This window comes from Cyprinodon tularosa, unplaced genomic scaffold, assembly GCF_016077235.1.
Source record: "Cyprinodon tularosa strain WSP-4 unplaced genomic scaffold, ASM1607723v1 ctg784, whole genome shotgun sequence".
NCBI lineage: Eukaryota > Metazoa > Chordata > Actinopteri > Cyprinodontiformes > Cyprinodontidae > Cyprinodon > Cyprinodon tularosa.
The window spans coordinates 159,710-184,377 of NW_024039545.1; the positions used below are offsets into that span (position 1 = coordinate 159,710).

The 24,668-nt window shown below is 51.6% G+C and overlaps 1 protein-coding gene across 3 annotated transcripts; it reads left to right on the forward strand.

Moving 5' to 3' along the window:
* zdbf2 (zinc finger, DBF-type containing 2) lies at nucleotides 1–23,753 on the forward strand. 3 transcript variants are annotated; one of them, XR_005279456.1, is made up of 15 exons: nucleotides 1–641; nucleotides 1,798–1,888; nucleotides 1,958–1,992; nucleotides 2,064–2,094; nucleotides 2,163–2,259; nucleotides 2,339–2,487; nucleotides 4,618–5,116; nucleotides 5,181–5,303; nucleotides 5,387–5,733; nucleotides 13,360–13,507; nucleotides 13,582–13,878; nucleotides 15,606–15,829; nucleotides 15,939–16,032; nucleotides 21,810–21,899; nucleotides 23,602–23,753. XR_005279456.1 is itself a non-coding variant. In XM_038270933.1 (13 exons), the coding sequence occupies exons 3-13, from the start codon at nucleotides 1,971–1,973 to the stop codon at nucleotides 15,964–15,966; spliced, it is 1,965 nt and encodes a 654-aa protein (XP_038126861.1). In that variant the 5' UTR covers nucleotides 1–641; nucleotides 1,798–1,888; nucleotides 1,958–1,970; the 3' UTR covers nucleotides 15,967–16,801. The 3 variants fall into 3 exon arrangements, 2 of the variants coding, with proteins under 2 accessions (XP_038126861.1, XP_038126860.1); XM_038270933.1 differs by lacking the exons at nucleotides 21,810–21,899; nucleotides 23,602–23,753 and having other exon boundaries at nucleotides 15,939–16,801; XM_038270932.1 differs by lacking the exons at nucleotides 15,606–15,829; nucleotides 15,939–16,032; nucleotides 21,810–21,899; nucleotides 23,602–23,753 and having other exon boundaries at nucleotides 8–641; nucleotides 13,582–14,714.
* The last annotated feature ends 915 nt before the right edge of the window (nucleotides 23,754–24,668 follow it).

Below are 24,668 nucleotides of genomic sequence, written 5' to 3' on the forward strand. Positions count from 1 at the left end.
TACCCAGCAGGTTAGCATGCAGTTAGCAACATTAGCGGTGGAGCTCCTCTCATACAGGCTGCAGTTCTCGCTGTGAACGCAGGTGGCAGCAGAGCTCCGCTATGCCCCAGCAGAAGAAGCCTGGGACCGGAAACTAAACAGCAGCAGAGGGGCGCGCGGCGGGAGAACATCAATAACCTGCTGCCGGTCTGAGGCAGCGACCCCCCCCTTTAGGGACCCGGAGCGAAGGAGCAGCGGAGGTTGGAGCGGAGCGCTGCCAGGATCCCCGCTTCCTGCTGCGGAGCTCTGAGGCTAACAGGCTAGCACTGCGGCTAACCGGAAACTGACCAATCGGACACGTCAGCAGCTCGTGCATCTGTTGATAAACGGACCGGGTCAGAACCGAACCTCTCGGACATCAGTGAACGGAAGCTTTAGTTAACTTCATGCGGTCAGTGACTGGAAGCTAACTGGTTAGCCAGGCGGGTGACTGAACTGGTTCCTGATTGGTCAGCGGGTAGATCCAGGGTTCCGGTTCTTCAGTCAGATCAGAGCAGAACTTTGATTCCAGATGTAGAAATCCTATAAATTCAGATACTTTCGACTGAAACCGGAAGCTAATGTAAACAGTGAAAGCGGATTAAGAAGCTTCGTGTCAGCAGGTGGGTACAGCAGGAATACTGCCTTCATCTGCTAAAAGCAGCTTTTCACCTCCTGCTGCTGTGATTTCCATCAGCATCACTCCCCTCCACTATACAATAGAATAGAAAATCTCTTTATTGTCCCTCAATAGTGTGGTGTTTATAGCAGCAACAGGATTATAGAAAACTGGGCACAGATGTGGACCTTAGAAAAATAGAAGAGTTAAAAGATCAATAAAATCCTGTAAAGTGTTTTAATATAAAACTGGAGAATAAACAAACAGCTGTGGACATTTTGACAGCAGCCTGTAATTTAACTGATTTAGGTAGAAACTGCAAAACCAGCATGAATAGAACAGCTTAGTGGGGTTGATGGGAGCACTGGTGGGTCTGCTGGGAGGGAGGATCTGTGGTGATGATTTGGTCAGAAAAACGGGCCACTGGCAGCAATAATAATGTAATCATGATACTAAAGTTATTAATTTCTATCCTTAACTCACCAAAGAATACTAATACACATCAGTAAAAAATGATTCCATTTCCTCCATTAAACAGTTGCTGTGACGTCATCACGGGACACGATCACCGCAGTAAATCTGATTAAATCCTGTTTATCTGCATTCTATAAAGTTGAAACGAAAACATTAAACTCCGAAATAATAGATTCATGTTTACATCCAAAGCTGATGAAGTTAGCTCCTGGACGTAGCGTAGCATCCCATTTCCTGTGCAGATCAGGAACAGATGATGAAACAGAAAAGATTTAAATATATTTATTTTCTCAGGAAATGAACACATAGTTTACTATCGTTACTAGTTTTAGGGAGGGAAAATGTTCAGAAAGGTCCAAACAGACAGCAGCAAACCGTTTGAAAACAAACCATGCAAAGAGCAGTGTTGCCAACTTAGCGCTTTAGTCGCTATATTTAGCCACTTTTCAGACCCCTCTAGCACTTTGATTTCTAAAAAGCTCCTAGCGCCAAATCTAGAGACTTTTTTCTGCTACTGGAGACTTTGGAGACAACATCTAAAAGCAGCGAACTCTGCTCTCCAGAGCCAGTAGATTGGTAACCCCGCCTCCTCTTATTTCATCCAAATGAAAAATGGAGAACAGAGAAGCAGATCCTGACATCACGGTCAGAGCTGCTAGCATGCTAACCCGCCCTCTGCCCCCCAGGCTCATGGACCCTGGAAGCCCCGCCTCATTACCGTTGGTTACAGCATGGAGCCCTCTGATTGGACAGACGCCCTGACCGCCCTGCTTCCGGGTGAGTGATGTCCTCTGAATGATGGGGGGGTGGGGGGTGGAGCCGTGTTAACCGCTGTGTGTTCTCCAGGTGTGCCGTCAGGATGCCCCGCCCCTCTGATGAAGGTGAGATCAGAACCGTTTTCTTTCTCTGAGCTGCTCTCTGTCTCTGACTGTGATTGGTTGCTTCATGGCAGGTCACCAGAAGAAGGCGGAGCCTCCCAACAGGTAAGTGTCTCTGCGCTCTGTCAGTGGGGTCCGTCTGCAGGTGAGTGAAGCTGCTGTGTGTCTGGCAGGAGGTGGGCGGAGCCAGAGGCCGGTCCGTCCAGGTGTGAGCCCGGCAGGCAGGGTTACTGCGGTTACTGCAGGGTCCTCTACACCCACCTGGAGCAGGTACAGCACGCCGCCGCACCCCCCTACCAGCCAGCGGCCGCTCTCAGTCACTGATGACATCATCACCTGTCCCTCACAGCACCTGTCCAGCCTCAGACACCTGGACGCAGTCAGCACGTCCTCCAGAGGCTCCTCCCCCAGGTCCTCGTCCAGGAGCGGACTGACGCTGCTGGAGCGCTTCCTGCAGGACGTCCAGGAGCACCACCCCCATCGCTACGGCGACGGCAGGTGAGCGCAGCAAGCTCAGGTGTTCAGATCAGCTGATTAAACTAGGAAACTAGTTTAATCAGCATAAACTAGGAGCAGAGAGTTAACTCACCCGTCTAATAATAAAGATTAAAAAACAGAATCCGTTTGAAATGCAGCTTCGTTTTCAGCCTCCAAAGGCAAATAAACTCATTTCCAGCGTCCGCTCTGGTTTTTCCTCCATTTCATTATTTCTCTTTTTACCCTCAGAAGGTTTAAACCAGGGGCGTCAAACTGGTTCCAGAAAGGGCCGTGTGGCTGCAGGTTTTCTTTCCAACCAAACAATAGCACACCAGACTCAAGTCATCTCATCAAGGGAGTCCAATCTGAACATGATGACTTGATGGGATGAATGAGTCTGGTGTGCTATTGTTTGGTTGGAAAGAAAACCTGCAGCCACACGGCCCTTTCTGGAACCAGTTTGACACCTGTGGTTTAAACTCTTTAATCCCTCAGAATGACCAGTAGAGCTAACCGCCTTGTCGCCATGGCGATGCTACATGTTCTATGGATCTCCAGTTTCCCACGTTCGTTAGTTAAAGCGACTCTGTCATCAGAACCATCGGGGCCGCATCCTCATGTCCACCGTCTGCATCGGTTTCATCTTTCCCACACACTTTGAATGCATCATAAACTCCTCCTCCAAACAGGATTATTTTCTCCCACTCTACAGCCTCCAGTTAAAGCAGAGCGATAAACGGCAGCGGGTGGATCTAACGCTTTGGACGACCAACTAAACGCGCTAATTTGTAAGAACAAAAACTATAAAGGAAGCAGCATCCATTTATTAATAGACCCTAAAAGCAGCAAAATGAAGGAGTTTATAAACTCTGCATGTCGGCGTCTCCATGGAAACCAATTAAAAGGTTAATCAGCCGTGAAGCCGATGGCGCCGTTTGATCCCAGCTGAGAAAAACAGGAAGAGATTAGATGATCTACTGCAGCGCTAACCAGTTAAAAACCAGCAGGGCCAGAATAAAGAAAATCAACCAGTAAAGGAGACATTTTAATTCTAATCCGTTACTTTAAACTGAATTCAACACTGAAATAAAATGAGGTTTTTATGCATCCATGTTTTACAATAAAAACTAGAACATTTTAAAATGTAAAACAGGGGGACCCCTAGTGGGTCCATGGAGGTACTGCATGGGGTGGGGATTTAAATGTCTTTAAATCCACATTAACATTCAGAGACACACAGGAGCTCTTTCAGTCTGGGCACCGTTTCATTCACAACACCTGTCCCATCAACCAGGAATACTTTAATAATCCCAGGGAGGGATTACTTTAGTTACATTACTCCATCTGTAATAGAGCAGCTATAGAACCAGTTTGATAGAACACTATTTAATACCATATATCTATAATCAGGGGCCCCGCTCGATCGCCATCAGTTGGGGGCCTGGAAACGACCTCTGATCTAATTTATAGACAATATTTACACTGATTTTGGAATTTTAGGTCAATTTCACTCATTCCACATTTTTTATATTATACACAAAGAGTCATTTTTTATTTCTCATTTTATTTATTATTGTGTGTTTTTGCTTTCTTTCCTGATTGGTCGCTGGGATCTTTTTTATTTTAACCTTTAATCTGGTTTAAATAAAAGTTTTTAAATAGAAGCCAGTCTGAATGATTAAATCAGTGAAGTTTTCTGCTCTCTGTTGTTTTAAAGGTTTGCTGATGAAGGTTCTCAGTCATTCCGTAAAAGTTTAAAAACAATCCACTGGACTTGGTTTCCCAGGTTTGAAGACGTTTGGCTTCCCATCCAGGAAGATTTCTCAATTCAAAGGTCTGGATCTGCAGTGAGTTTAAGTCTTTATGTGACCTTTAACAATCATAGACAGGCTGCAGGTATTACAGGCTAACAATGGAACCAAACGACCCGCCCATCGGTTTCCATCTGCATGTAATACCAGCCTCGTCTCTATAAAGACTCACTGCGGATCCAGACGTTTGAACTGAGAAATCTTCCTGGATGGGAAGTGAAACGTGACCCGGTGCCCCGCTGCTAGCATCGATGGTGTTAGCCGCCATATATTAGCCTGAGGAATCCTTTAAAATAACCATTTGAGACGCTAAAGCTGCTTCACTCCATGTGTCCATCAGGCCGTCCCACGCTGACCTCCCCTCCGTCTCCACCCCTCTGCTGCCAAAGGTGGAGCTGGATGAGGTCTGTTCCTCAGACAGCGACAGCTCCGCCCCCCCCTCTGACCAGCCGCCCAGGGAGGGGGAGGAGGGCAGCCAATCAGGAGACAGAGCTCAGCAGGACAGGCTGTCCTCTCCATCCAGGGAACCTGGCCCTCCATGGCCCAGAGGCCCACAGGCTCCGACTCCGCCCCCTCAGGCTCAGAACCCGCCCCCTCAGACTCAGACTCCACCCCCTGTCCATAGGAAGGCCCACAGGAAGACTAACAGGAGGAAACCCAGCGAGTCCTCGTCCTCTACCAGGCCCAGCCAGAGGCCAGGGACCTCCACGGACCTCCACAGACCATCTCTGGGGCCCAGGTTCTCCACAGGGGCCCGGCCCCCCGCTGTGAGCTGGCAGAAGGTCCAGATGGAGGAGGCGCGGGTCCACAGGGACCCTGTGGAGCAGACCATCGAACAGGTGGGTGACGCTGATGGAGAGACGCTGCTCTGGGATCTCCACCTGATCCTCTGAAACTCCTCAGGTGATCCAGATGTGCTGCTACAGCTGCAGCGCTCCTCCCCACCAGCAGGAGGACCACAGTCTTCCTCTCAGCCTTCCTGTCTCCATGGAAACGCTGAGTGAAGACTGGGACGCTCCGGTGCAGGTATGCATGGGGGGCGGAGCTTCATGTATCAGGGGGCGGGGCTTCAGGTTGAACAGGTCCTGACTCTGAATATTCCTTTGCAGGGAGTTTTCCAGAGGGCGGGGAAACGCGGCGACACGGCCGTCCAGGTGGCTGGGACTGAGGGACGGCACCTGGGCCGTCTGATGGACGTCCAGGTGGACCTGGAGGACCAGCTGTACTCCAGCCAGCTGGACTCGGCTCTGCTTGGCGGTGGGATCAAGCAGGACCAGGGGTTCTGGAACATTCCTATAGAGGATGTCCTCCCGGTCCCACAACATATCCCCAAGTCCTTCAGGGGAAAGACCTGGACCCAGATCGAACAGGAGGACGAGGAGAGGGTGGAGAGACTGGTCCAACAGTTCAGACGTGGAAAATTCATCTGCTACTTTGACAGCGAGTCCCTGGCCAGGTAACCCAGCCCCTCACCTGTGGATGTAGGACCAGGTGATTGATTGGATCAGGACTAGGTGATGCATTAGGACCGGGCTAAGGGGAGGGATTGGTTAGGACTAGGCTAACTTGGGTGATCGGTTAGGACTAGGCTAACTCAGGTGATGCGTAAGGACCGGGCTAAGGGGAAGGATTGGTTAGGACTAGGCTAACTTGGGTGATCGGTTAGGACCAGGCAAACTCGGATGATCGGTTAGGACTAGGCTAACTCAGGTGATGCGTAAGGACCGGGCTAAGGGGGGGAATTGGTTAGGACTAGGGTAACTTGGGTGATCGGTTAGGACTAGGCTAACTCAGGTGATCGGTTAGGACCAGGCAAACTCGGATGATCGGTTAGGACTAGGCTAACTCAGGTGATGCGTAAGGACCGGGCTAAGGGGGGGGATTGGTTAGGACTAGGCAAACTCGGATTATCGGTTAGGACTAGGCTAACTCGGGTGATGTGTTAGGACCGGGCTAAGGCGAGGGATTGGTTAGGACCGGGCTAAGGGGGCGGGATTAGTTAGGACCAGGCAAACTCGGATGATCGGTTAGGACCGGGCTAACTCAGGTGATGCGTAAGGACCGGGCTAAGGGGAGGGATTGGTTAGGACTAGGCTAACTTGGGTGATCGGTTAGGACTAGGCTAACTCAGGTGATCGGTTAGGACTAGGCTAACTCAGGTGATGCGTAAGGACCGGGCTAAGGGGGGGGATTGGTTAGGACTAGGCTAACTTGGGTGATCGGTTAGGACCGGGCTAACTCAGGTGATGCGTAAGGACCGGGCTAAGGGGAGGGATTGGTTAGGACTAGGCTAACTTGGGTGATCGGTTAGGACCAGGCAAACTCGGATGATCGGTTAGGACTAGGCTAACTCAGGTGATGCGTAAGGACCGGGCTAAGGGGAGGGATTGGTTAGGACTAGGCTAACTTGGGTGATCGGTTAGGACTAGGCTAACTCAGGTGATCGGTTAGGACTAGGCTAACTCAGGTGATGCGTAAGGACCGGGCTAAGGGGGGGGATTGGTTAGGACTAGGCTAACTTGGGTGATCGGTTAGGACCGGGCTAACTCAGGTGATGCGTAAGGACCGGGCTAAGGGGAGGGATTGGTTAGGACTAGGCAAACTCGGATTATCGGTTAGGACTAGGCTAACTCGGGTGATGTGTTAGGACCGGGCTAAGGCGAGGGATTGGTTAGGACCGGGCTAAGGGGGCGGGATTAGTTAGGACCAGGCAAACTCGGATGATCGGTTAGGACCGGGCTAACTCAGGTGATGCGTAAGGACCGGGCTAAGGGGAGGGATTGGTTAGGACTAGGCTAACTTGGGTGATCGGTTAGGACTAGGCTAACTCAGGTGATCGGTTAGGACTAGGCTAACTCAGGTGATGCGTAAGGACCGGGCTAAGGGGGGGGATTGGTTAGGACTAGGCTAACTTGGGTGATCGGTTAGGACCGGGCTAACTCAGGTGATGCGTAAGGACCGGGCTAAGGGGAGGGATTGGTTAGGACCGGGCTAAGGGGGCGGGATTAGTTAGGACCAGGCAAACTCGGATGATCGGTTAGGACCGGGCTAACTCAGGTGATGCGTAAGGACCGGGCTAAGGGGAGGGATTGGTTAGGACTAGGCTAACTTGGGTGATCGGTTAGGACCAGGCAAACTCGGATGATCGGTTAGGACTAGGCTAACTCAGGTGATGCGTAAGGACCGGGCTAAGGGGAGGGATTGGTTAGGACTAGGCTAACTTGGGTGATCGGTTAGGACTAGGCTAACTCAGGTGATCGGTTAGGACTAGGCTAACTCAGGTGATGCGTAAGGACCGGGCTAAGGGGGGGGATTGGTTAGGACTAGGCTAACTTGGGTGATCGGTTAGGACCAGGCAAACTCGGATGATCGGTTAGGACTAGGCTAACTCAGGTGATGCGTAAGGACCGGGCTAAGGGGGGGGATTGGTTAGGACTAGGCTAACTTGGGTGATCGGTTAGGACTAGGCTAACTCAGGTGATCGGTTAGGACCAGGCAAACTCGGATGATCGGTTAGGACCAGGCAAACTCGGATGATCGGTTAGGACTAGGCTAACTCAGGTGATGCGTAAGGACCGGGCTAGGGGGGGGGGGGGGATTGGTTAGGACTAGGCAAACTCGGATGATCGGTTAGGACTAGGCTAACTCAGGTGATGTGTTAGGACCGGGCTAACTCGGGTGATGCGTTAGGACCAGGCTAACTCGGGTGATGCATTAGGACCGGGCTAACTCAGGTGATGCTTTAGGCCAAGGCTAACTCAGGTGATGCTTTAGGCCAAGGCTAACTCAGGTGATGCTTTTGGCCTAGGTTAACTCAGGTGATGCTTTAGAACCAGGCTAACTCAGGTGATGCTTTAGGACCAGGCTAACTCGGGTGATGCATTAGGATCGGGCTAACTCAGGTGATGCTTTAGAACCAGGCTAACTCAGGTGATGCTTTAGGACCAGGCTAACTCGGGTGATGCATTAGGATCGGGCTAACTCAGGTGATGCTTTAGAACCAGGCTAACTCGGGTGATGCTTTAGGACCAGGCTAACTCGGGTGATGCTTTAGGACCAGGCTAACTCGGGTGATGCGTTAGGACCAGGCTAACTCGGATGATGCGTTAGGACCAGGCTAACCCGGGTGATGCGTTAGGACCAGGCTAACACGGGTGATGCGTTAGGACCAGGCTAACACGGGTGAGGCGTTAGGACCGGGCTAACTCGGGTGATGCATTAGGACCAGGCTAACTCGGGTGATGCTTTAGAACCAGGCTAACTCGGGTAATACGTTCGGACTATGCTAACTCAGGTGATGCGTTAGGACCAGTCTAACTCAGGTGATGCGTTAGGACCAGTCTAACTCGGGTGATGCGTTAGGACCGGGCTAACTCAGGTGATGCGTTAGGACCGGGCTAACTCAGGTGATGCGTTAGGACCAGGCTAACTCGGGTGATGCTTTAGAACCAGGCTAACTCGGGTAATACGTTCGGACTATGCTAACTCAGGTGATGCGTTAGGACCAGTCTAACTCGGGTGAAGCGTTAGGACCAGGCTAACTCGGGTGAAGCGTTAGGACCGGGCTAACTCAGGTGAAGCGTTAGGACCGGGCTAACTCGGGTGAAGCATTAGGACCAGGCTAACTCAGGTGAAGCGTTAGGACCGGGCTAACTCGGGTGAAGCGTTAGGACCAGGCTAACTCGGGTGAAGCGTTAGGACCGGGCTAACTCGGGTGAAGCATTAGGACCAGGCTAACTCAGGTGAAGCGTTAGGACCGGGCTAACTCAGGTGATGCGTTAGGACCAGGCTAACTCGGGTGAAGCGTTAGGACCCTGCTAACTCGGGTGAAGCGTTAGGACCAGGCTAACTCAGGTGATGCGTTCGGACTATGCTAACTCAGGTGATGCTTTAGAACCAGGCTAACTCGGGTGATGCGTTCGGACTATGCTAACTCAGGTGATGCTTTAGAACCAGGCTAACTCAGGTGATGCGTTCGGACTATGCTAACTCAGGTGATGCTTTAGGCCCAGGCTAACTCAGGTGATGCTTTAGGACCGGGCTAACTCAGGTGATGCTTTAGGACCAGGCTAACTCGGGTGATGCGTTCGGACTATGCTAACTCAGGTGATGCTTTAGAACCAGGCTAACTCAGGTGATGCGTTAGGACCGGGCTAACTCAGGTGATGCTTTAGGACCAGGCTTACTCGGGTGATGCGTTCGGACTATGCTAACTCAGGTGATGCTTTAGAACCAGGCTAACTCAGGTGATGCGTTCGGACTATGCTAACTCAGGTGATGCTTTAGGCCCAGGCTAACTCAGGTGATGCTTTAGGCCCAGGCTTACTCAGGTGATTCGTTCGGACTATGCTAACTCAGGTGATGCTTTAGGCCCAGGCTAACTCAGGTGATACTTTAGAACCAGGCTAACTCAGGTGATGCTTTAGAACCAGGCTAACTCGGGTGATGCTTTAGGCCCAGGCTAACTCAGGTGATACTTTAGAACCAGGCTAACTCAGGTGATGCTTTAGAACCAGGCTAACTCGGGTGATGCGTTCGGACTATGCTAACTCAGGTGAAGCGTTAGGTCCGGGCTAACTCAGGTGAAGCGTTAGGTCCGGGCTAACTCGGGTGAAGCGTTAGGACCAGGCTAACTCGGGTGAAGCGTTAGGACCAGGCTAACTCGGGTGAAGCGTTAGGACCAGGCTAACTCAGGTGATGCGTTAGGACCAGGCTAACTCGGGTGAAGCGTTAGGACCAGGCTAACTCGGGTGAAGCGTTAGGACCAGGCTAACTCGGGTGAAGCGTTAGGACCAGGCTAACTCAGGTGAAGCGTTAGGACCAGGCTAACTCGGGTGATGCGTTAGGACCAGGCTAACTCGGGTGAAGCGTTAGGACCAGGCTAACTCGGGTGAAGCGTTAGGACCAGGCTAACTCGGGTGATGCGTTAGGACCAGGCTAACTCGGGTGAAGCGTTAGGACCAGGCTAACTCGGGTGAAGCGTTAGGACCAGGCTAACTCGGGTGAAGCGTTAGGACCAGGCTAACTCGGGTGAAGCGTTAGGACCAGGCTAACTCGGGTGAAGCGTTAGGACCAGGCTAACTCAGGTGATGCGTTCGGACTATGCTAACTCAGGTGATGCTTTAGAACCAGGCTAACTCGGGTGATGCGTTCGGACTATGCTAACTCGGGTGATGCTTTAGAACCAGGCTAACTCGGGTGATGCGTTCGGACTATGCTAACTCAGGTGATGCTTTAGAACCAGGCTAACTCAGGTGATGCGTTAGGACCGGGCTAACTCAGGTGATGCTTTAGGACCAGGCTTACTCGGGTGATGCGTTCGGACTATGCTAACTCAGGTGATGCTTTAGGCCCAGGCTAACTCAGGTGATGCTTTAGGACCGGGCTAACTCAGGTGATGCTTTAGGACCAGGCTAACTCGGGTGATGCGTTCGGACTATGCTAACTCAGGTGATGCGTTAGGACCAGGCTAACTCAGGTGAAGCGTTCGGACTATGCTAACTCAGGTGATGCGTTAGGACCAGGCTAACTCGGGTGAAGCGTTAGGGCCCTGCTAACTCGGGTGAAGCGTTAGGACCAGGCTAACTCAGGTGATGCGTTCGGACTATGCTAACTCAGGTGATGCTTTAGAACCAGGCTAACTCACGTGATGCGTTCGGACTATGCTAACTCAGGTGATGCTTTAGAACCAGGCTAACTCAGGTGATGCGTTCGGACTATGCTAACTCAGGTGATGCTTTAGGCCCAGGCTAACTCAGGTGATGCTTTAGGACCGGGCTAACTCAGGTGATGCTTTAGGACCAGGCTAACTCGGGTGATGCGTTCGGACTATGCTAACTCAGGTGATGCTTTAGAACCAGGCTAACTCAGGTGATGCGTTAGGACCGGGCTAACTCAGGTGATGCTTTAGGACCAGGCTTACTCGGGTGATGCGTTCGGACTATGCTAACTCAGGTGATGCTTTAGAACCAGGCTAACTCAGGTGATGCGTTCGGACTATGCTAACTCAGGTGATGCTTTAGGCCCAGGCTAACTCAGGTGATGCTTTAGGCCCAGGCTAACTCAGGTGATGCGTTCGGACTATGCTAACTCAGGTGATGCTTTAGGCCCAGGCTAACTCAGGTGATACTTTAGAACCAGGCTAACTCAGGTGATGCTTTAGAACCAGGCTAACTCGGGTGATGCTTTAGGCCCAGGCTAACTCAGGTGATACTTTAGAACCAGGCTAACTCAGGTGATGCTTTAGAACCAGGCTATCTCGGGTGATGCGTTCGGACTATGCTAACTCAGGTGAAGCGTTAGGACCAGGCTAACTCGGGTGAAGCGTTAGGACCAGGCTAACTTGGGTGAAGCGTTAGGACCAGGCTAACTCAGGTGATGCGTTAGGACCAGGCTAACTCGGGTGAAGCGTTAGGACCAGGCTAACTCGGGTGAAGCGTTAGGACCAGGCTAACTCAGGTGAAGCGTTAGGACCAGGCTAACTCAGGTGATGCTTTAGGACCAGGCTTACTCGGGTGATGCGTTCGGACTATGCTAACTCAGGTGATGCTTTAGGCCCAGGCTAACTCAGGTGATGCTTTAGGACCGGGCTAACTCAGGTGATGCTTTAGGACCAGGCTAACTCGGGTGATGCGTTCGGACTATGCTAACTCAGGTGATGCTTTAGAACCAGGCTAACTCAGGTGATGCGTTAGGACCGGGCTAACTCAGGTGATGCTTTAGGACCAGGCTTACTCGGGTGATGCGTTCGGACTATGCTAACTCAGGTGATGCTTTAGAACCAGGCTAACTCAGGTGATGCGTTCGGACTATGCTAACTCAGGTGATGCTTTAGGCCCAGGCTAACTCAGGTGATGCTTTAGGACCAGGCTAACTCAGGTGATGCGTTCGGACTATGCTAACTCAGGTGATGCTTTAGGCCCAGGCTAACTCAGGTGATACTTTAGAACCAGGCTAACTCAGGTGATGCTTTAGAACCAGGCTATCTCGGGTGATGCTTTAGGCCCAGGCTAACTCAGGTGATACTTTAGAACCAGGCTAACTCAGGTGATGCTTTAGAACCAGGCTAACTCGGGTGATGCGTTCGGACTATGCTAACTCAGGTGATGCTTTAGGCCCAGGCTAACTCAGGTGATACTTTAGAACCAGGCTAACTCAGGTGATGCTTTAGAACCAGGCTAACTCGGGTGATGCTTTAGAACCAGGCTAACTCAGGTGATACTTTAGAACCAGGCTAACTCAGGTGATGCTTTAGAACCAGGCTAACTCAGGTGATACTTTAGAACCAGGCTAACTCAGGTGATGCTTTAGAACCAGGCTAACTCGGGTGAAGCGTTAGGCCCAGGCTAACTCAGGTGATACTTTAGAACCAGGCTAACTCAGGTGAAGCGTTAGGACCAGGCTAACTCGGGTGAAGCGTTAGGACCAGGCTAACTCGGGTGAAGCGTTAGGACCATGCTAACTCGGGTGAAGCGTTAGGACCAGGCTAACTCAGGTGATGCGTTAGGACCAGGCTAACTCGGGTGAAGCGTTAGTACCAGGCTAACTCGGGTGAAGCGTTAGGACCAGGCTAACTCAGGTGAAGCGTTAGGACCAGGCTAACTCAGGTGATGCGTTAGGACCAGGCTAACTCGGGTGAAGCGTTTGGACCAGGCTAACTCGGGTGAAGCGTTAGGACCAGGCTAACTCGGGTGATGCGTTAGGACCAGGCTAACTCGGGTGAAGTGTTAGGACCAGGCTAACTCGGGTGAAGCGTTAGGACCAGGCTAACTCAGGTGAAGCGTTAGGACCAGGCTAACTCGGGTGAAGCGTTTGGACCAGGCTAACTCGGGTGAAGCGTTAGGACCAGGCTAACTCGGGTGATGCGTTAGGACCAGGCTAACTCGGGTGAAGCGTTAGGACCAGGCTAACTCGGGTGAAGCGTTAGGACCAGGCTAACTCGGGTGAAGCGTTAGGACCAGGCTAACTCGGGTGAAGCGTTAGGACCAGGCTAACTCAGGTGAAGCGTTAGGACCGGGCTTACGGGGGGGATTGGTTAGGACCAGGTGACCTGTAACCACCTCAGGTGTTTTCCTTCTCCCAGGTTTGGTCGAAGCAGCAGGAGGAAGAAGGAGCTGACGGAGGCGGCAGAACCAGACGTGGACCTGCTGCCCTTGGCGGCTCGCGATGAGGATGACTCTGCCTGTGTGAGGAAGAGGAGGCGTGGCTTCCGGCTGGCGTCCAGGTGCCAGGTCAGCAGAAGAAGGTTGGGTCTATGTTCTTCTCCTAGAAGCATTTATCTAACATCCATGGTTTGTTCTCTCAGGTGGTGAAAGTTAGTCACAGCACTCAGACTGTACGAATGGTCATCCCGACTGTCCATCAGCTGTCCTCAGAGGCTCCGCCCCCAAACCTCCCTGCAGCCAATGAGAGGACCCCAGAGACCCAGATGTTGCATTCTCTTCCTCCTTGCTACTCCAGCATTGTCAGCCCTGTTCAGCCACGCACCTCTCTGATCTACCTGCTCTGCGGCCCTCCCTGCTCCGTTCCCACGTCACCTGAAGGCTCCGCCCCCAAACGCTGCCGCAGGCGGCGCCGTCCTGTCGACCTGCAGCGCTTCAAGGTCAAGTATAAAAGACTTCCTGTCAAGTTCTACGAGCCCGGAACGAACCAGATCCTAAGGAGCCCTCCCCAGAGAGCACTCAGACCCAGAGGCTCCGCCCCCTCAGGGCAGCCGCCGCCGCCGTGTGTCCGCCAGCTGTTCCGCAGTCTGAGTCCAGACCTCAACATGGACAGACGGCCAGAGGGGGGGCCTAAGAGCGACGCTACCCTGCTGGGGACGCTCAGTGGAAGGAACACTGCCAGGAGGAGGGGGAGGACGCCGTCTGCAGCTACATGCAGGTCACAGAGGGGGGGCAGGCCACGCCCCCCGCAGTCCCAGAGACGGACACAGCTTAAAACCCCGCCCCCTCCACCTAGGAGGGAGGGGCTCCGACGAGCAGCTCCCAGTAGGAAGCCTCTCCGTTCTCCAGGCAGCGACCTCCTTCCCCCCCGCAGGGGGAGGAGCCAGAGGGGGCGGGGCTGTGAGAGGGGGGGCAGGTAGCAGGAAGGACTGTGATGTCATCTAGCGAGGATTAGAATCTCATTAAAGCAGAACAGAGACAAGTTTGGCTCTGGTTGCCATGGTGACACAGTTTGTACGGTTTTTACCTCTGGATCAGAGGCTCTGGTTGCCATGGTGACACAGTTTGTTTGGTTTTTACCTCTGGATCAGAGGCTGTGGTTGCCATGGTGACACAGTTTGTACGGTTTTTACCTCTGGATCAGAGGCTGTGGTTGCCATGGTGACACAGTTTGTACGGTTTTTACCTCTGGATCAGAGGCTGTGGTTGCCATGGTGACACAGTTTGTACGGTTTGCACCTTTGTTCCTGTTGAATAAACAGTTTTTTTAATCAGATTGCCGTTAGTCTGTCTTCACTGCGTCCACCAGGTCAGACACCGAGGCGCCCACCTGCAGCGCCGCCTCCACTAGCTCCTCCTTCATCACCACACCTGGACACAGACAGAACAGGTGGGTTTGGACCTGAGAGATTGATGTACATCTGACCTCTGTCCTCTGTCTCAGCTCTAACCTGTCTGTCCACCTGTGTCTCATTCTTCCTGTCCTGTGTCTCACCTGGTGTTTTTTCTGTCCACTTTTCCTCCATCTTCAATCTGTCCACGATCTGCTGCAGCTGCTCTTCAGGACTACACATCCCATGATGCTCTCCTTCAGACAGACAGGAGGGGTTTGTTTGTAGGCCCGCCCCCTCTGGCTCCCCCTGTTGTCCTATTGGCTGATGGTCTGATGCTTCGTCAGGTGACGGGGACGGTTGGTGTTGCATTGTGGGAGATGGAGTTTCAAGCTCATCTGGGCTCCAGTTCTCCTTCATCAGCTTCTCCTCTTCCTCAGAGCTCAGAGAGTCGGAGGAGGGTGTGGCGGTTCCTCCAGCTGCATGTTCCGTGTTGTTAGCGTGTTGCTCAGCCTCCATCTTTCTCAAAGCCTGACACACCAGACCTGATTGTTAACTACAACTCCCATCATGCACTTCACCTCCAGCTGCCAGCAGCCTACCTGTGTGAGCATGTCCTGCAGTCTGTGGTTTTGCTGTCTCACGGTTTCCATGGTAGCCTCCATCTCAGAGCACCTGTCCTCCAGAACCGCCTGCTCTGATTGGACGGTGAGGCGCCACGCCCCCAGCTGCTGCTCCAGCAGCCTATTGGACAGATTCAGATCCAGTCAGAGAACCTCCGACGCCTCTTACCGGAGCAGTGACGGTCTCCAGACTCACCACTTATCTCTGTGCAGGTTCCTGATTTCAGCCTGCAGCGCGTCCCCCTGCTGGAAGAGACACGTCAGTCCACCATCGGACACCGCGTGATGAAGAGGAGCTCACCTGGCAGGTCATCACCTCATCGGTCTGCAGAGACTTGCATGAAGAAGGAGGAGGAGATGCCTGCACTGAGGCATCATGGAGAACATCGGAGGAGGTGGGGTGAGGCGAGTCCGCCAATAGCGACGACGCATCAGAGGAGGGCGGAGCTCTGAGGACAAAGCTTTAAACCTTCTAACAGATTCTTAAAGGAAACCTTCTGCTCTCTCTCACCTGTTTTGGATCGGTCCTGGCTCCTCCCCCTTTAGGACCTTCCTCCCATTATTCCCTCGGTGAGTAGATCGCCGTGGTAACAGGGCATAACGAGCATTTTGCACAAAGGAGGACAACGACTCTCTCCAGGTGGGCTGATTAAACAGAAAGAGTACAAGAGGGTGGAAGCCTGAGTTCTGACCTCACCTGTCACTGATCTCTGGCTCTATCTCACCTCCATGTCTCACCTGTCTGTTTCCTGTGTCTCACCTGCTCTGACCTCACCTGTCAGTGTCTCACCTGCTCTGACCTCACCTGTCAGTGTCTCACCTGGGTGCAGAGCTCCACCAGAGGATGGTGGGTTTTGTGCTTCCTGCTCTGTCGGCCGGTTAAGAAGCACTGGAGGCAAACATGGACATTCAGGCAGGTTTTGCAGCGATACCTGAGCAGAGACTCAGTTCAGGGTTCTGCTCCACCTGGACCCGAGCTTCAATGAGGACTGTGGGTTCTCACCTGAGGCCAGTGATAGGAGAGGTCTTACAGGTGTGGCAGCGGACGTGGTGGCTGACCCTCTGACTGAAGGACAACCTGTGGAGAGCCGGTAACCATAGCAGCAGACGGGGCTCGCTCTTTAGCCACGATAGCAGATGAGCCTCAGTGACAGCGGGAGCCCCTCCCTGCAGACAGGTAAGGTCAGCAGGATGACGATGATCCGCTGAAGTCAAGGTCGGTTTCTCTCACCTTGTGGAAACAGGAGCTCACTGCTGCCTCCACGCTGCCAAACACATCTTCCTCCTCTTCCTCCTCTTCCTCCACCGCCGTGGGAACCTGAACACTGGGGTTAGAAAGCTGGAGGCCAGGGGCATGCTGGGAGATGTAGTCTTAAACGGATCTACCTTGCTGAGGTCCTGCAGCAGAGATCTGAGTCGGGACCTGGTGATGAATCCGGAACCATCTCCTGACAGATCTAGGAGACCTAGAGCAACACAGTTTAGATATCAGGCTTTTATTTTGAAAGGAGCAGGATGCTGAAGTTCCTGAGCACCATCGGCTCTACAGAAACATTCAGGAGGAACGTCCATGAAAGCAGCTGGTTGATCATTAAACGCAGTTTAACAACAATAACCATTAAATACTGAATCTGAACAGAACCACACCTGGACCAGATCAGCTGCTCATTGGCCTGTAAACCAGAACCACACCTGGACCAGATCAGCTGCTCATTGGCCTGTAAACCAGAACCACACCTGGACCAGATCAGCTGCTCATTGGCCTGTAAACCAGAACCACACCTGGACCAGATCAGCTGCTCATCAGCCTGTAAACCAGAACCACACCTGGACCAGATCAGCTGCTCATCAGCCTGTAAACCAGAACCACACCTGGACCAGATCAGCTGCTCATTGGCCTGTAAACCAGAACCACACCTGGACCAGATCAGCTGCTCATTGGCCTGTAAACCAGAACCACACCTGGACCAGATCAGCTGCTCATTGGCCTGTAAACCAGAACCACACCTGGACCAGATCAGCTGCTCATTGGCCTGTAAACCAGAACCACACCTGGACCAGATCAGCTGCTCATCAGCCTGTAAACCAGAACCACACCTGGACCAGATCAGCTGCTCATCAGCCTGTAAACCAGAACCACACCTGGACCAGATCAGCTGCTCATTGGCCTGTAAACCAGAACCACACCTGGACCAGATCAGCTGCTCATTGGCCTGTAAACCAGAACCACACCTGGACCAGATCAGCTGCTCATTGGCCTGTAAACCAGAACCACACCTGGACCAGATCAGCTGCTCATTGGCCTGTAAACCAGAACCACACCTGGACCAGATCAGCTGCTCATCAGCCTGTAAACCAGAACCACACCTGGACCAGATCAGCTGCTCATCAGCCTGTAAACCAGAACCACACCTGGACCAGATCAGCTGCTCATCGGCCTGTAAACCAGAACCACACCTGGACCAGATCAGCTGCTCATCGGCCTGTAAACCAGAACCACACCTGGACCAGATCAGCTGCTCATCGGCCTGTAAACCAGAACCACACCTGGACCAGATCAGCTGCTCATCGGCCTGTAAACCAGAACCACACCTGGACCAGATCAGCTGCTCATTGGCCTGTAAACCAGAACCACACCTGGACCAGATCAGCTGCTCATCGGCCTGTAAACCAGAACCACACCTGGACCAGATCAGCTGATCATTGGCCTGTAAACCAGAACCACACCTGGACCAGATCAGCTGCTCATTGGCCTGTAAACCAGAACCACACCTGGACCAGATCAGCTGCTCATTGGCCTGTAAACCAGAACCACACCTGGACCAGATCAGCTGCTCATCGGCCTGTAAACCAGAACCACACCTGGACCAGATCAGCTGCTCATCAGCCTGTAAACCAGAACCACACCTGGACCAGATCAGCTGATCATTGGCCTGTAAACCAGAACCACACCTGGACCAGATCAGCTGATCATTGGCCTGTAAACCAGAACCACACCTGGACCAGATCAGCTGCTCATTGGCCTGTAAACCAGAACCACACCTGGACCAGATCAGCTGCTCATTGGCCTGTAAACCAGAACCACACCTGGACCAGATCAGCTGATCATTGGCCTGTAAACCAGAACCACACCTGGACCAGATCAGCTGCTCATCGGCCTGTAAACCAGAACCACACCTGGACCAGATCAGCTGCTCATTGGCCTGTAAACCAGAACCACACCTGGACCAGATCAGCTGCTCATCGGCCTGTAAACCAGAACCACACCTGGACCAGATCAGCTGATCATCGGCCTATAAACCAGAACCACACCTGGACCAGATCAGCTGCTCATTGGCCTGTAAACCAGAACCACACCTGGACCAGATCAGCTGCTCATTGGCCTGTAAACCAGAACCACACCTGGACCAGATCAGCTGCTTATTGGCCTGTAAACCAGAACCACACCTGGACCAGATCAGCTGCTCATTGGCCTGTAAACCAGAACCACACCTGGACCAGATCAGCTGCTCATTGGCCTGTAAACCAGAACCACACCTGGACCAGATCAGCTGCTCATTGGCCTGTAAACCAGAACCACACCTGGACCAGATCAGCTGCTCATTTGCCTGTAAACCAGAACCACACCTGGACCAGATCAGCTGCTCATTTGCCTGTAAACCAGAACCACACCTGGACCAGATCAGCTGCTCATTGGCCTGTAAACCAGAACCACACCTGGACCAGATCAGCTGCTCATTGGCCTGTAAACCAGAACCACACCTGGACCAGATCAGCTGCTCATTTGCCTGTAAACCAGAACCACACCTGGACCAGATCAGCTGCTCATTTGCCTGTAAACCAGAACCACACCTGGACCAGATCAGCTGCTCATCAGCCTCTAAACCAGAACCACACCTGGACCAGATCAGCTGCTCATCGGCCTCTAAACCAGAACCACACCTGGACCAGATCAGCTGCTCATCAGCCTCTAAACCAGAACCACACCTGGACCAGATCAGCTGCTCATCAGCCTCTAAACCAGAACCACACCTGGACCAGATCAGCTGCTCATCGGCCTCTAAACCAGAACCACACCTGGACCAGATCAGCTGCTCATTGGCCTGTAAACCAGAACCACACCTGGACCAGATCGGCTGCTCATTGGCCTGTAAACCAGAACCACACCTGGACCAGATCGGCTGCTCATTTGCCTGTAAACCAGAACCACAGCTGGACCAGATCAGCTGCTCATCGGCCTGTAAACCAGAACCACACCTGGACCAGATCAGCTGCTCATTGGCCTGTAAACCAGAACCACACCTGGACCAGATCAGCTGCTCATCGGCCTGTAAACCAGAACCACACCTGGACCAGATCAGCTGCTCATCGGCCTGTAAACCAGAACCACACCTGGACCAGATCAGCTGCTCATCGGCCTGTAAACCAGAACCACACCTGGACCAGATCAGCTGCTCATCGGCCTGTAAACCAGAACCACACCTGGACCAGATCAGCTGCTCATCGGCCTGTAAACCAGAACCACACCTGGACCAGATCAGCTGCTCATCGGCCTGTAAACCAGAACCACACCTGGACCAGATCAGCTGCTCATCGGCCTCTAAACCAGAACCACACCTGGACCAGATCAGCTGCTCATCGGCCTCTAAACCAGAACCACACCTGGACCAGATCAGCTGCTCATTGGCCTCTAAACCAGAACCACACCTGGACCAGATCAGCTGCTCATTGGCCTGTAAACCAGAACCACACCTGGACCAGATCAGCTGCTCATCAGCCTCTAAACCAGAACCACACCTGGACCAGATCAGCTGCTCATTGGCCTGTAAACCAGAACCACACCTGGACCAGATCAGCTGCTCATTGGCCTGTAAACCAGAACCACACCTGGACCAGATCAGCTGCTCATTGGCCTGTAAACCAGAACCACACCTGGACCAGATCAGCTGATCATCGGCCTCTAAACCAGAACCACACCTGGACCAGATCAGCTGCTCATTGGCCTGTAAACCAGAACCACACCTGGACCAGATCAGCTGCTCATTGGCCTGTAAACCAGAACCACACCTGGACCAGATCAGCTGATCATCGGCCTCTAAACCAGAACCACACCTGGACCAGATCAGCTGCTCATTGGCCTGTAAACCAGAACCACACCTGGACCAGATCAGCTGCTCATCAGCCTCTAAACCAGAACCACACCTGGACCAGATCAGCTGATCATCGGCCTGTAAACCAGAACCACACCTGGACCAGATCAGCTGATCATCGGCCTGTAAACCAGAACCACCCCTGGACCAGATCAGCTGCTCATCGGCCTCTAAACCAGAACCACACCTGGACCAGATCAGCTGCTCATTGGCCTGTAAACCAGAACCACACCTGGACCAGATCAGCTGCTCATTGGCCTGTAAACCAGAACCACACCTGGACCAGATCAGCTGCTCATCGGCCTGTAAACCAGAACCACACCTGGACCAGATCAGCTGCTCATTGGCCTGTAAACCAGAACCACACCTGGACCAGATCAGCTGCTCATTGGCCTGTAAACCAGAACCACACCTGGACCAGATCAGCTGCTCATTGGCCTGTAAACCAGAACCACACCTGGACCAGATCAGCTGCTCATTGGCCTGTAAACCAGAACCACACCTGGACCAGATCAGCTGCTCATTGGCCTGTAAACCAGAACCACACCTGGACCAGATCAGCTGCTCATTGGCCTGTAAACCAGAACCACACCTGGACCAGATCAGCTGCTCATTGGCCTCTAAACCAGAACCACACCTGGACCAGATCAGCTGCTCATCGGCCTGTAAACCAGAACCACACCTGGACCAGATCAGCTGCTCATCGGCCTGTAAACCAGAACCACACCTGGACCAGATCAGCTGGACCAGATCAGCTGCTCATTGGCCTCTAAACCAGAACCACACCTGGACCAGATCAGCTGCTCATTGGTCTGTAAACCAGAACCACACCTGGACCAGATCAGCTGCTCATTGGTCTGTAAACCAGAACCACACCTGGACCAGATGGGCTGCTCATTGGTCTGTAAACCAGAACCACACCTGGACCAGATCAGCTGATCATTGGCCTGTAAACCAGAACCACACCTGGACCAGATCAGCTGATCATTGGCCTGTAAACCAGAACCACACCTGGACCAGATCAGCTGATCCGGCCTGTGTGGCAGAACAACACCTCTGCCCTCTAGAACCCACCCCAGGTTCTGGACCAGGTTAGGACCCTGGTTCTGTCCGGCCCAGTCTTTGGGTCGGATAGCTGGACCACCTCTCCTGCGTCGCCCAGCTGGCCCTCCAGCTGTCTGCTCAGCGCCATCAGTGGGGGGATGTCCTATGAAGAGTGACCTCACTGTTGTTTCTAGGCGGGCCACTCACCTCTGTATTTTTCCAGGACGGCGTCTGCAGACAGAGCCACCAGAGCGACCTGAAGAGACCGGGCTGAGACCTGTTCGCTCCGGTTCCTGGAACACAGGGCAGACAGGTGAGTCCTCTCCAGACCTGAACCCAACCGTGGCCGATGCGTACTAACCGCTCAAACAGTCTGAACATCAGAGCGGCGGTCTCCTCTGCGGTCACATGACCCGACAGCTCCGCTGACGCTGCATCAAACATCCTGTCCAGAACCCGGCTCACTTGGTTCCTGTTCAACCGGGAGTCCTGCAGGTGATTAGCCCCGCCCACCGGCTGGAAGGCTGCTGTGATGTGTTGAATAAAGACGACGTCCACTGAAACAGAAACACCGGATATTGATTTGATTTCAATTCTATTCTGTTCATTTATATATTATAAATCAACATGAACTGATTCGTTCAGTTTGGATCAACATGAACTGATTCGTTTAGTTTGGATCAACATGAACTGATTCGTTCAGTTTGGATCAACATGAACTGATTCGTTCAGTTTGGATCAACATGAACTGATTCATTCAGTTTGGATCAACATGAACTGATTCGTTCAGTTTGGATCAACATGAACTGATTCATTCAGTTTGGATCAACATGAACTGATTCATTCAGTTTGGATCAACATGAACTGATTCGTTCAGTTTGGATCAACATGAACTGATTCGTTCAGTTTCAGCATGAACTGATTCATTCAGTTTGGATCAACATGAACTGATTCATTCAGTTTGGATCAACATGAACTGATTCATTCAGTTTGGATCAACATGAACTGATTCGTTCAGTTTGGATCAACATGAACTGATTCGTTCAGTTTCAGCATGAACTGATTCATTCAGTTTGGATCAACATGAACTGATTCATTCAGTTTGGATCAACATGAACTGATTCGTTCAGTTTGGATCAACATGAACTGATTCGTTCAGTTTGGATCAACATGAACTGATTCGTTCAGTTTGGATCAACATGAACTGATTCGTTCAGTTTGGATCAACATGAACTGATTCATTCAGTTTGGATCAACATGAACTGATTCTTTCAGTTTTAATCAACATGAACTGATTCGTTCAGTTCTTCTATGAACTGATTTGTTCAGTTCTTCTATGAACTGATTCATTCAGTTTTCATCAACATGAACTGATTCGTTCAGTTCTTCTATGAACTGATTCGTTCAGTTCTTCTATGAACTGATTCGTTCAGTTCTTCTATGAACTGATTCGTTCAGTTCTATGAACTGATTTGTTCAGTTCTTCTATGAACGGATTCGTTCAGTTCTTCTATGAACTGATTTGTTCAGTTCTTCTATGAACTGATTCGTTCAGTTCTTCTATGAACTGATTTGTTCAGTTCTTCTATGAACTGATTCATTCAGTTTTCATCAACATGAACTGATTCGTTCAGTTCTTCTATGAACTGATTCGTTCAGTTCTTCTATGAATTGATTCGTTCAGTTCTTCTATGAACTGATTCGTTCAGTTCTTCTATGAACTGATTCGTTCAGTTCTTCTATGAACGGATTCGTTCAGTTCTTCTATGAACTGATTCGTTCAGTTCTTCTATGAACGGATTCGTTCAGTTCTTCTATGAACTGACTGACTAATGGATGAACAGTGATTCATTAAAGGTGAACTAAACATGTTTAATGATAAGTTTGATAAGTTGTGATGAATTTAGTTCATTTTAACTAATGGAACCTTTATCTTTGCCACTGATGACCCTATTGGTGAAGAACTGACTCGGTTTATTGATGATAGAATCTGAAACCAGTTCCGTATCTTTCAGGATGAGGACTCAGCGATGCTTACTGTGGCAGCGTCTCTGCAGATTCTGGATCTTCATGGCGGTCCTGCAGATGGACAGACGGGCCTCATTCATGGCTTCTGCTCCTCAAAAAGAAAAGAAACAAACCTTTGATCTCAGAGCCTCTGGTTTCCATTTAGGTAATGATCTCATTGTGGAACTGATGACATCAGCCTCTGGAGGTGTCACATGACCCGGTTCCCTACCTGGCAGACGAGTTAATCAGATGTTCCCTGTTCCAGTTGTAGTGGGGAAAGGATGGGAGCGTCCTGTAGAGCTTCAGGCAGTCAGCATCTAGAAGAGAGGATCCCATTGGTCCATCCAGGGAAACCATCTGCTCACCTTTACTGGATCACTGAACTGTGGCTGCAGAACCAGAACCTCAGGAAGCTCATCCTACTAGAGCCGGGGACCCACTGCTGATCAATGATGAATGAAGGAGTCACCTTTCATCACTGCACCTGCTGCCTGGCAACCAATCAGCAGCCAGCAGGACTGACCAATCATGAGCCAGGAACACTACGACCTCAGGATCAACCAGCCTGGACCAGAACCCTCTGAAACCGGGCCGCAGGGTTCAGCAGAACCTCAGCTCAGATTGACGGTTCTGTTAGTGAACTGGACCAGTACCAGACTGTTCATTAGTTCTAATCAGCTGGTTCCTGTTGGTTCTGGAACCGACTGCCTCATACTGGTTTCCACCCTTTTCAGGGACTCTAACTATAGTTCTGCTGCTATAGGCTTAGACTGCTGGAGGACATAGGGAGCCCTTTTTCATCATTCTGCTTCATTCTATCTCTATTCTCCCACTCTGCAGAATCTGTTAGTTCAATCTCTAACGTTCTGCTCTCTCTGCTTTTTCTCATAGTAGCTAACCCTGGAGAATGATCCAAAAAGTTAAAATCAATCCACTGGACTTTGTTTCCAAGTTTGAAGACGTTTCTCTTCCATCCAGGAAGATTTTTCAATCCAAAATGTCAGAAATAGCGTTTAGTTCCAGGTTTTATCCAGCAGCCCAACAAAGCCTGGTTTTAGTTTAGAAAACATGC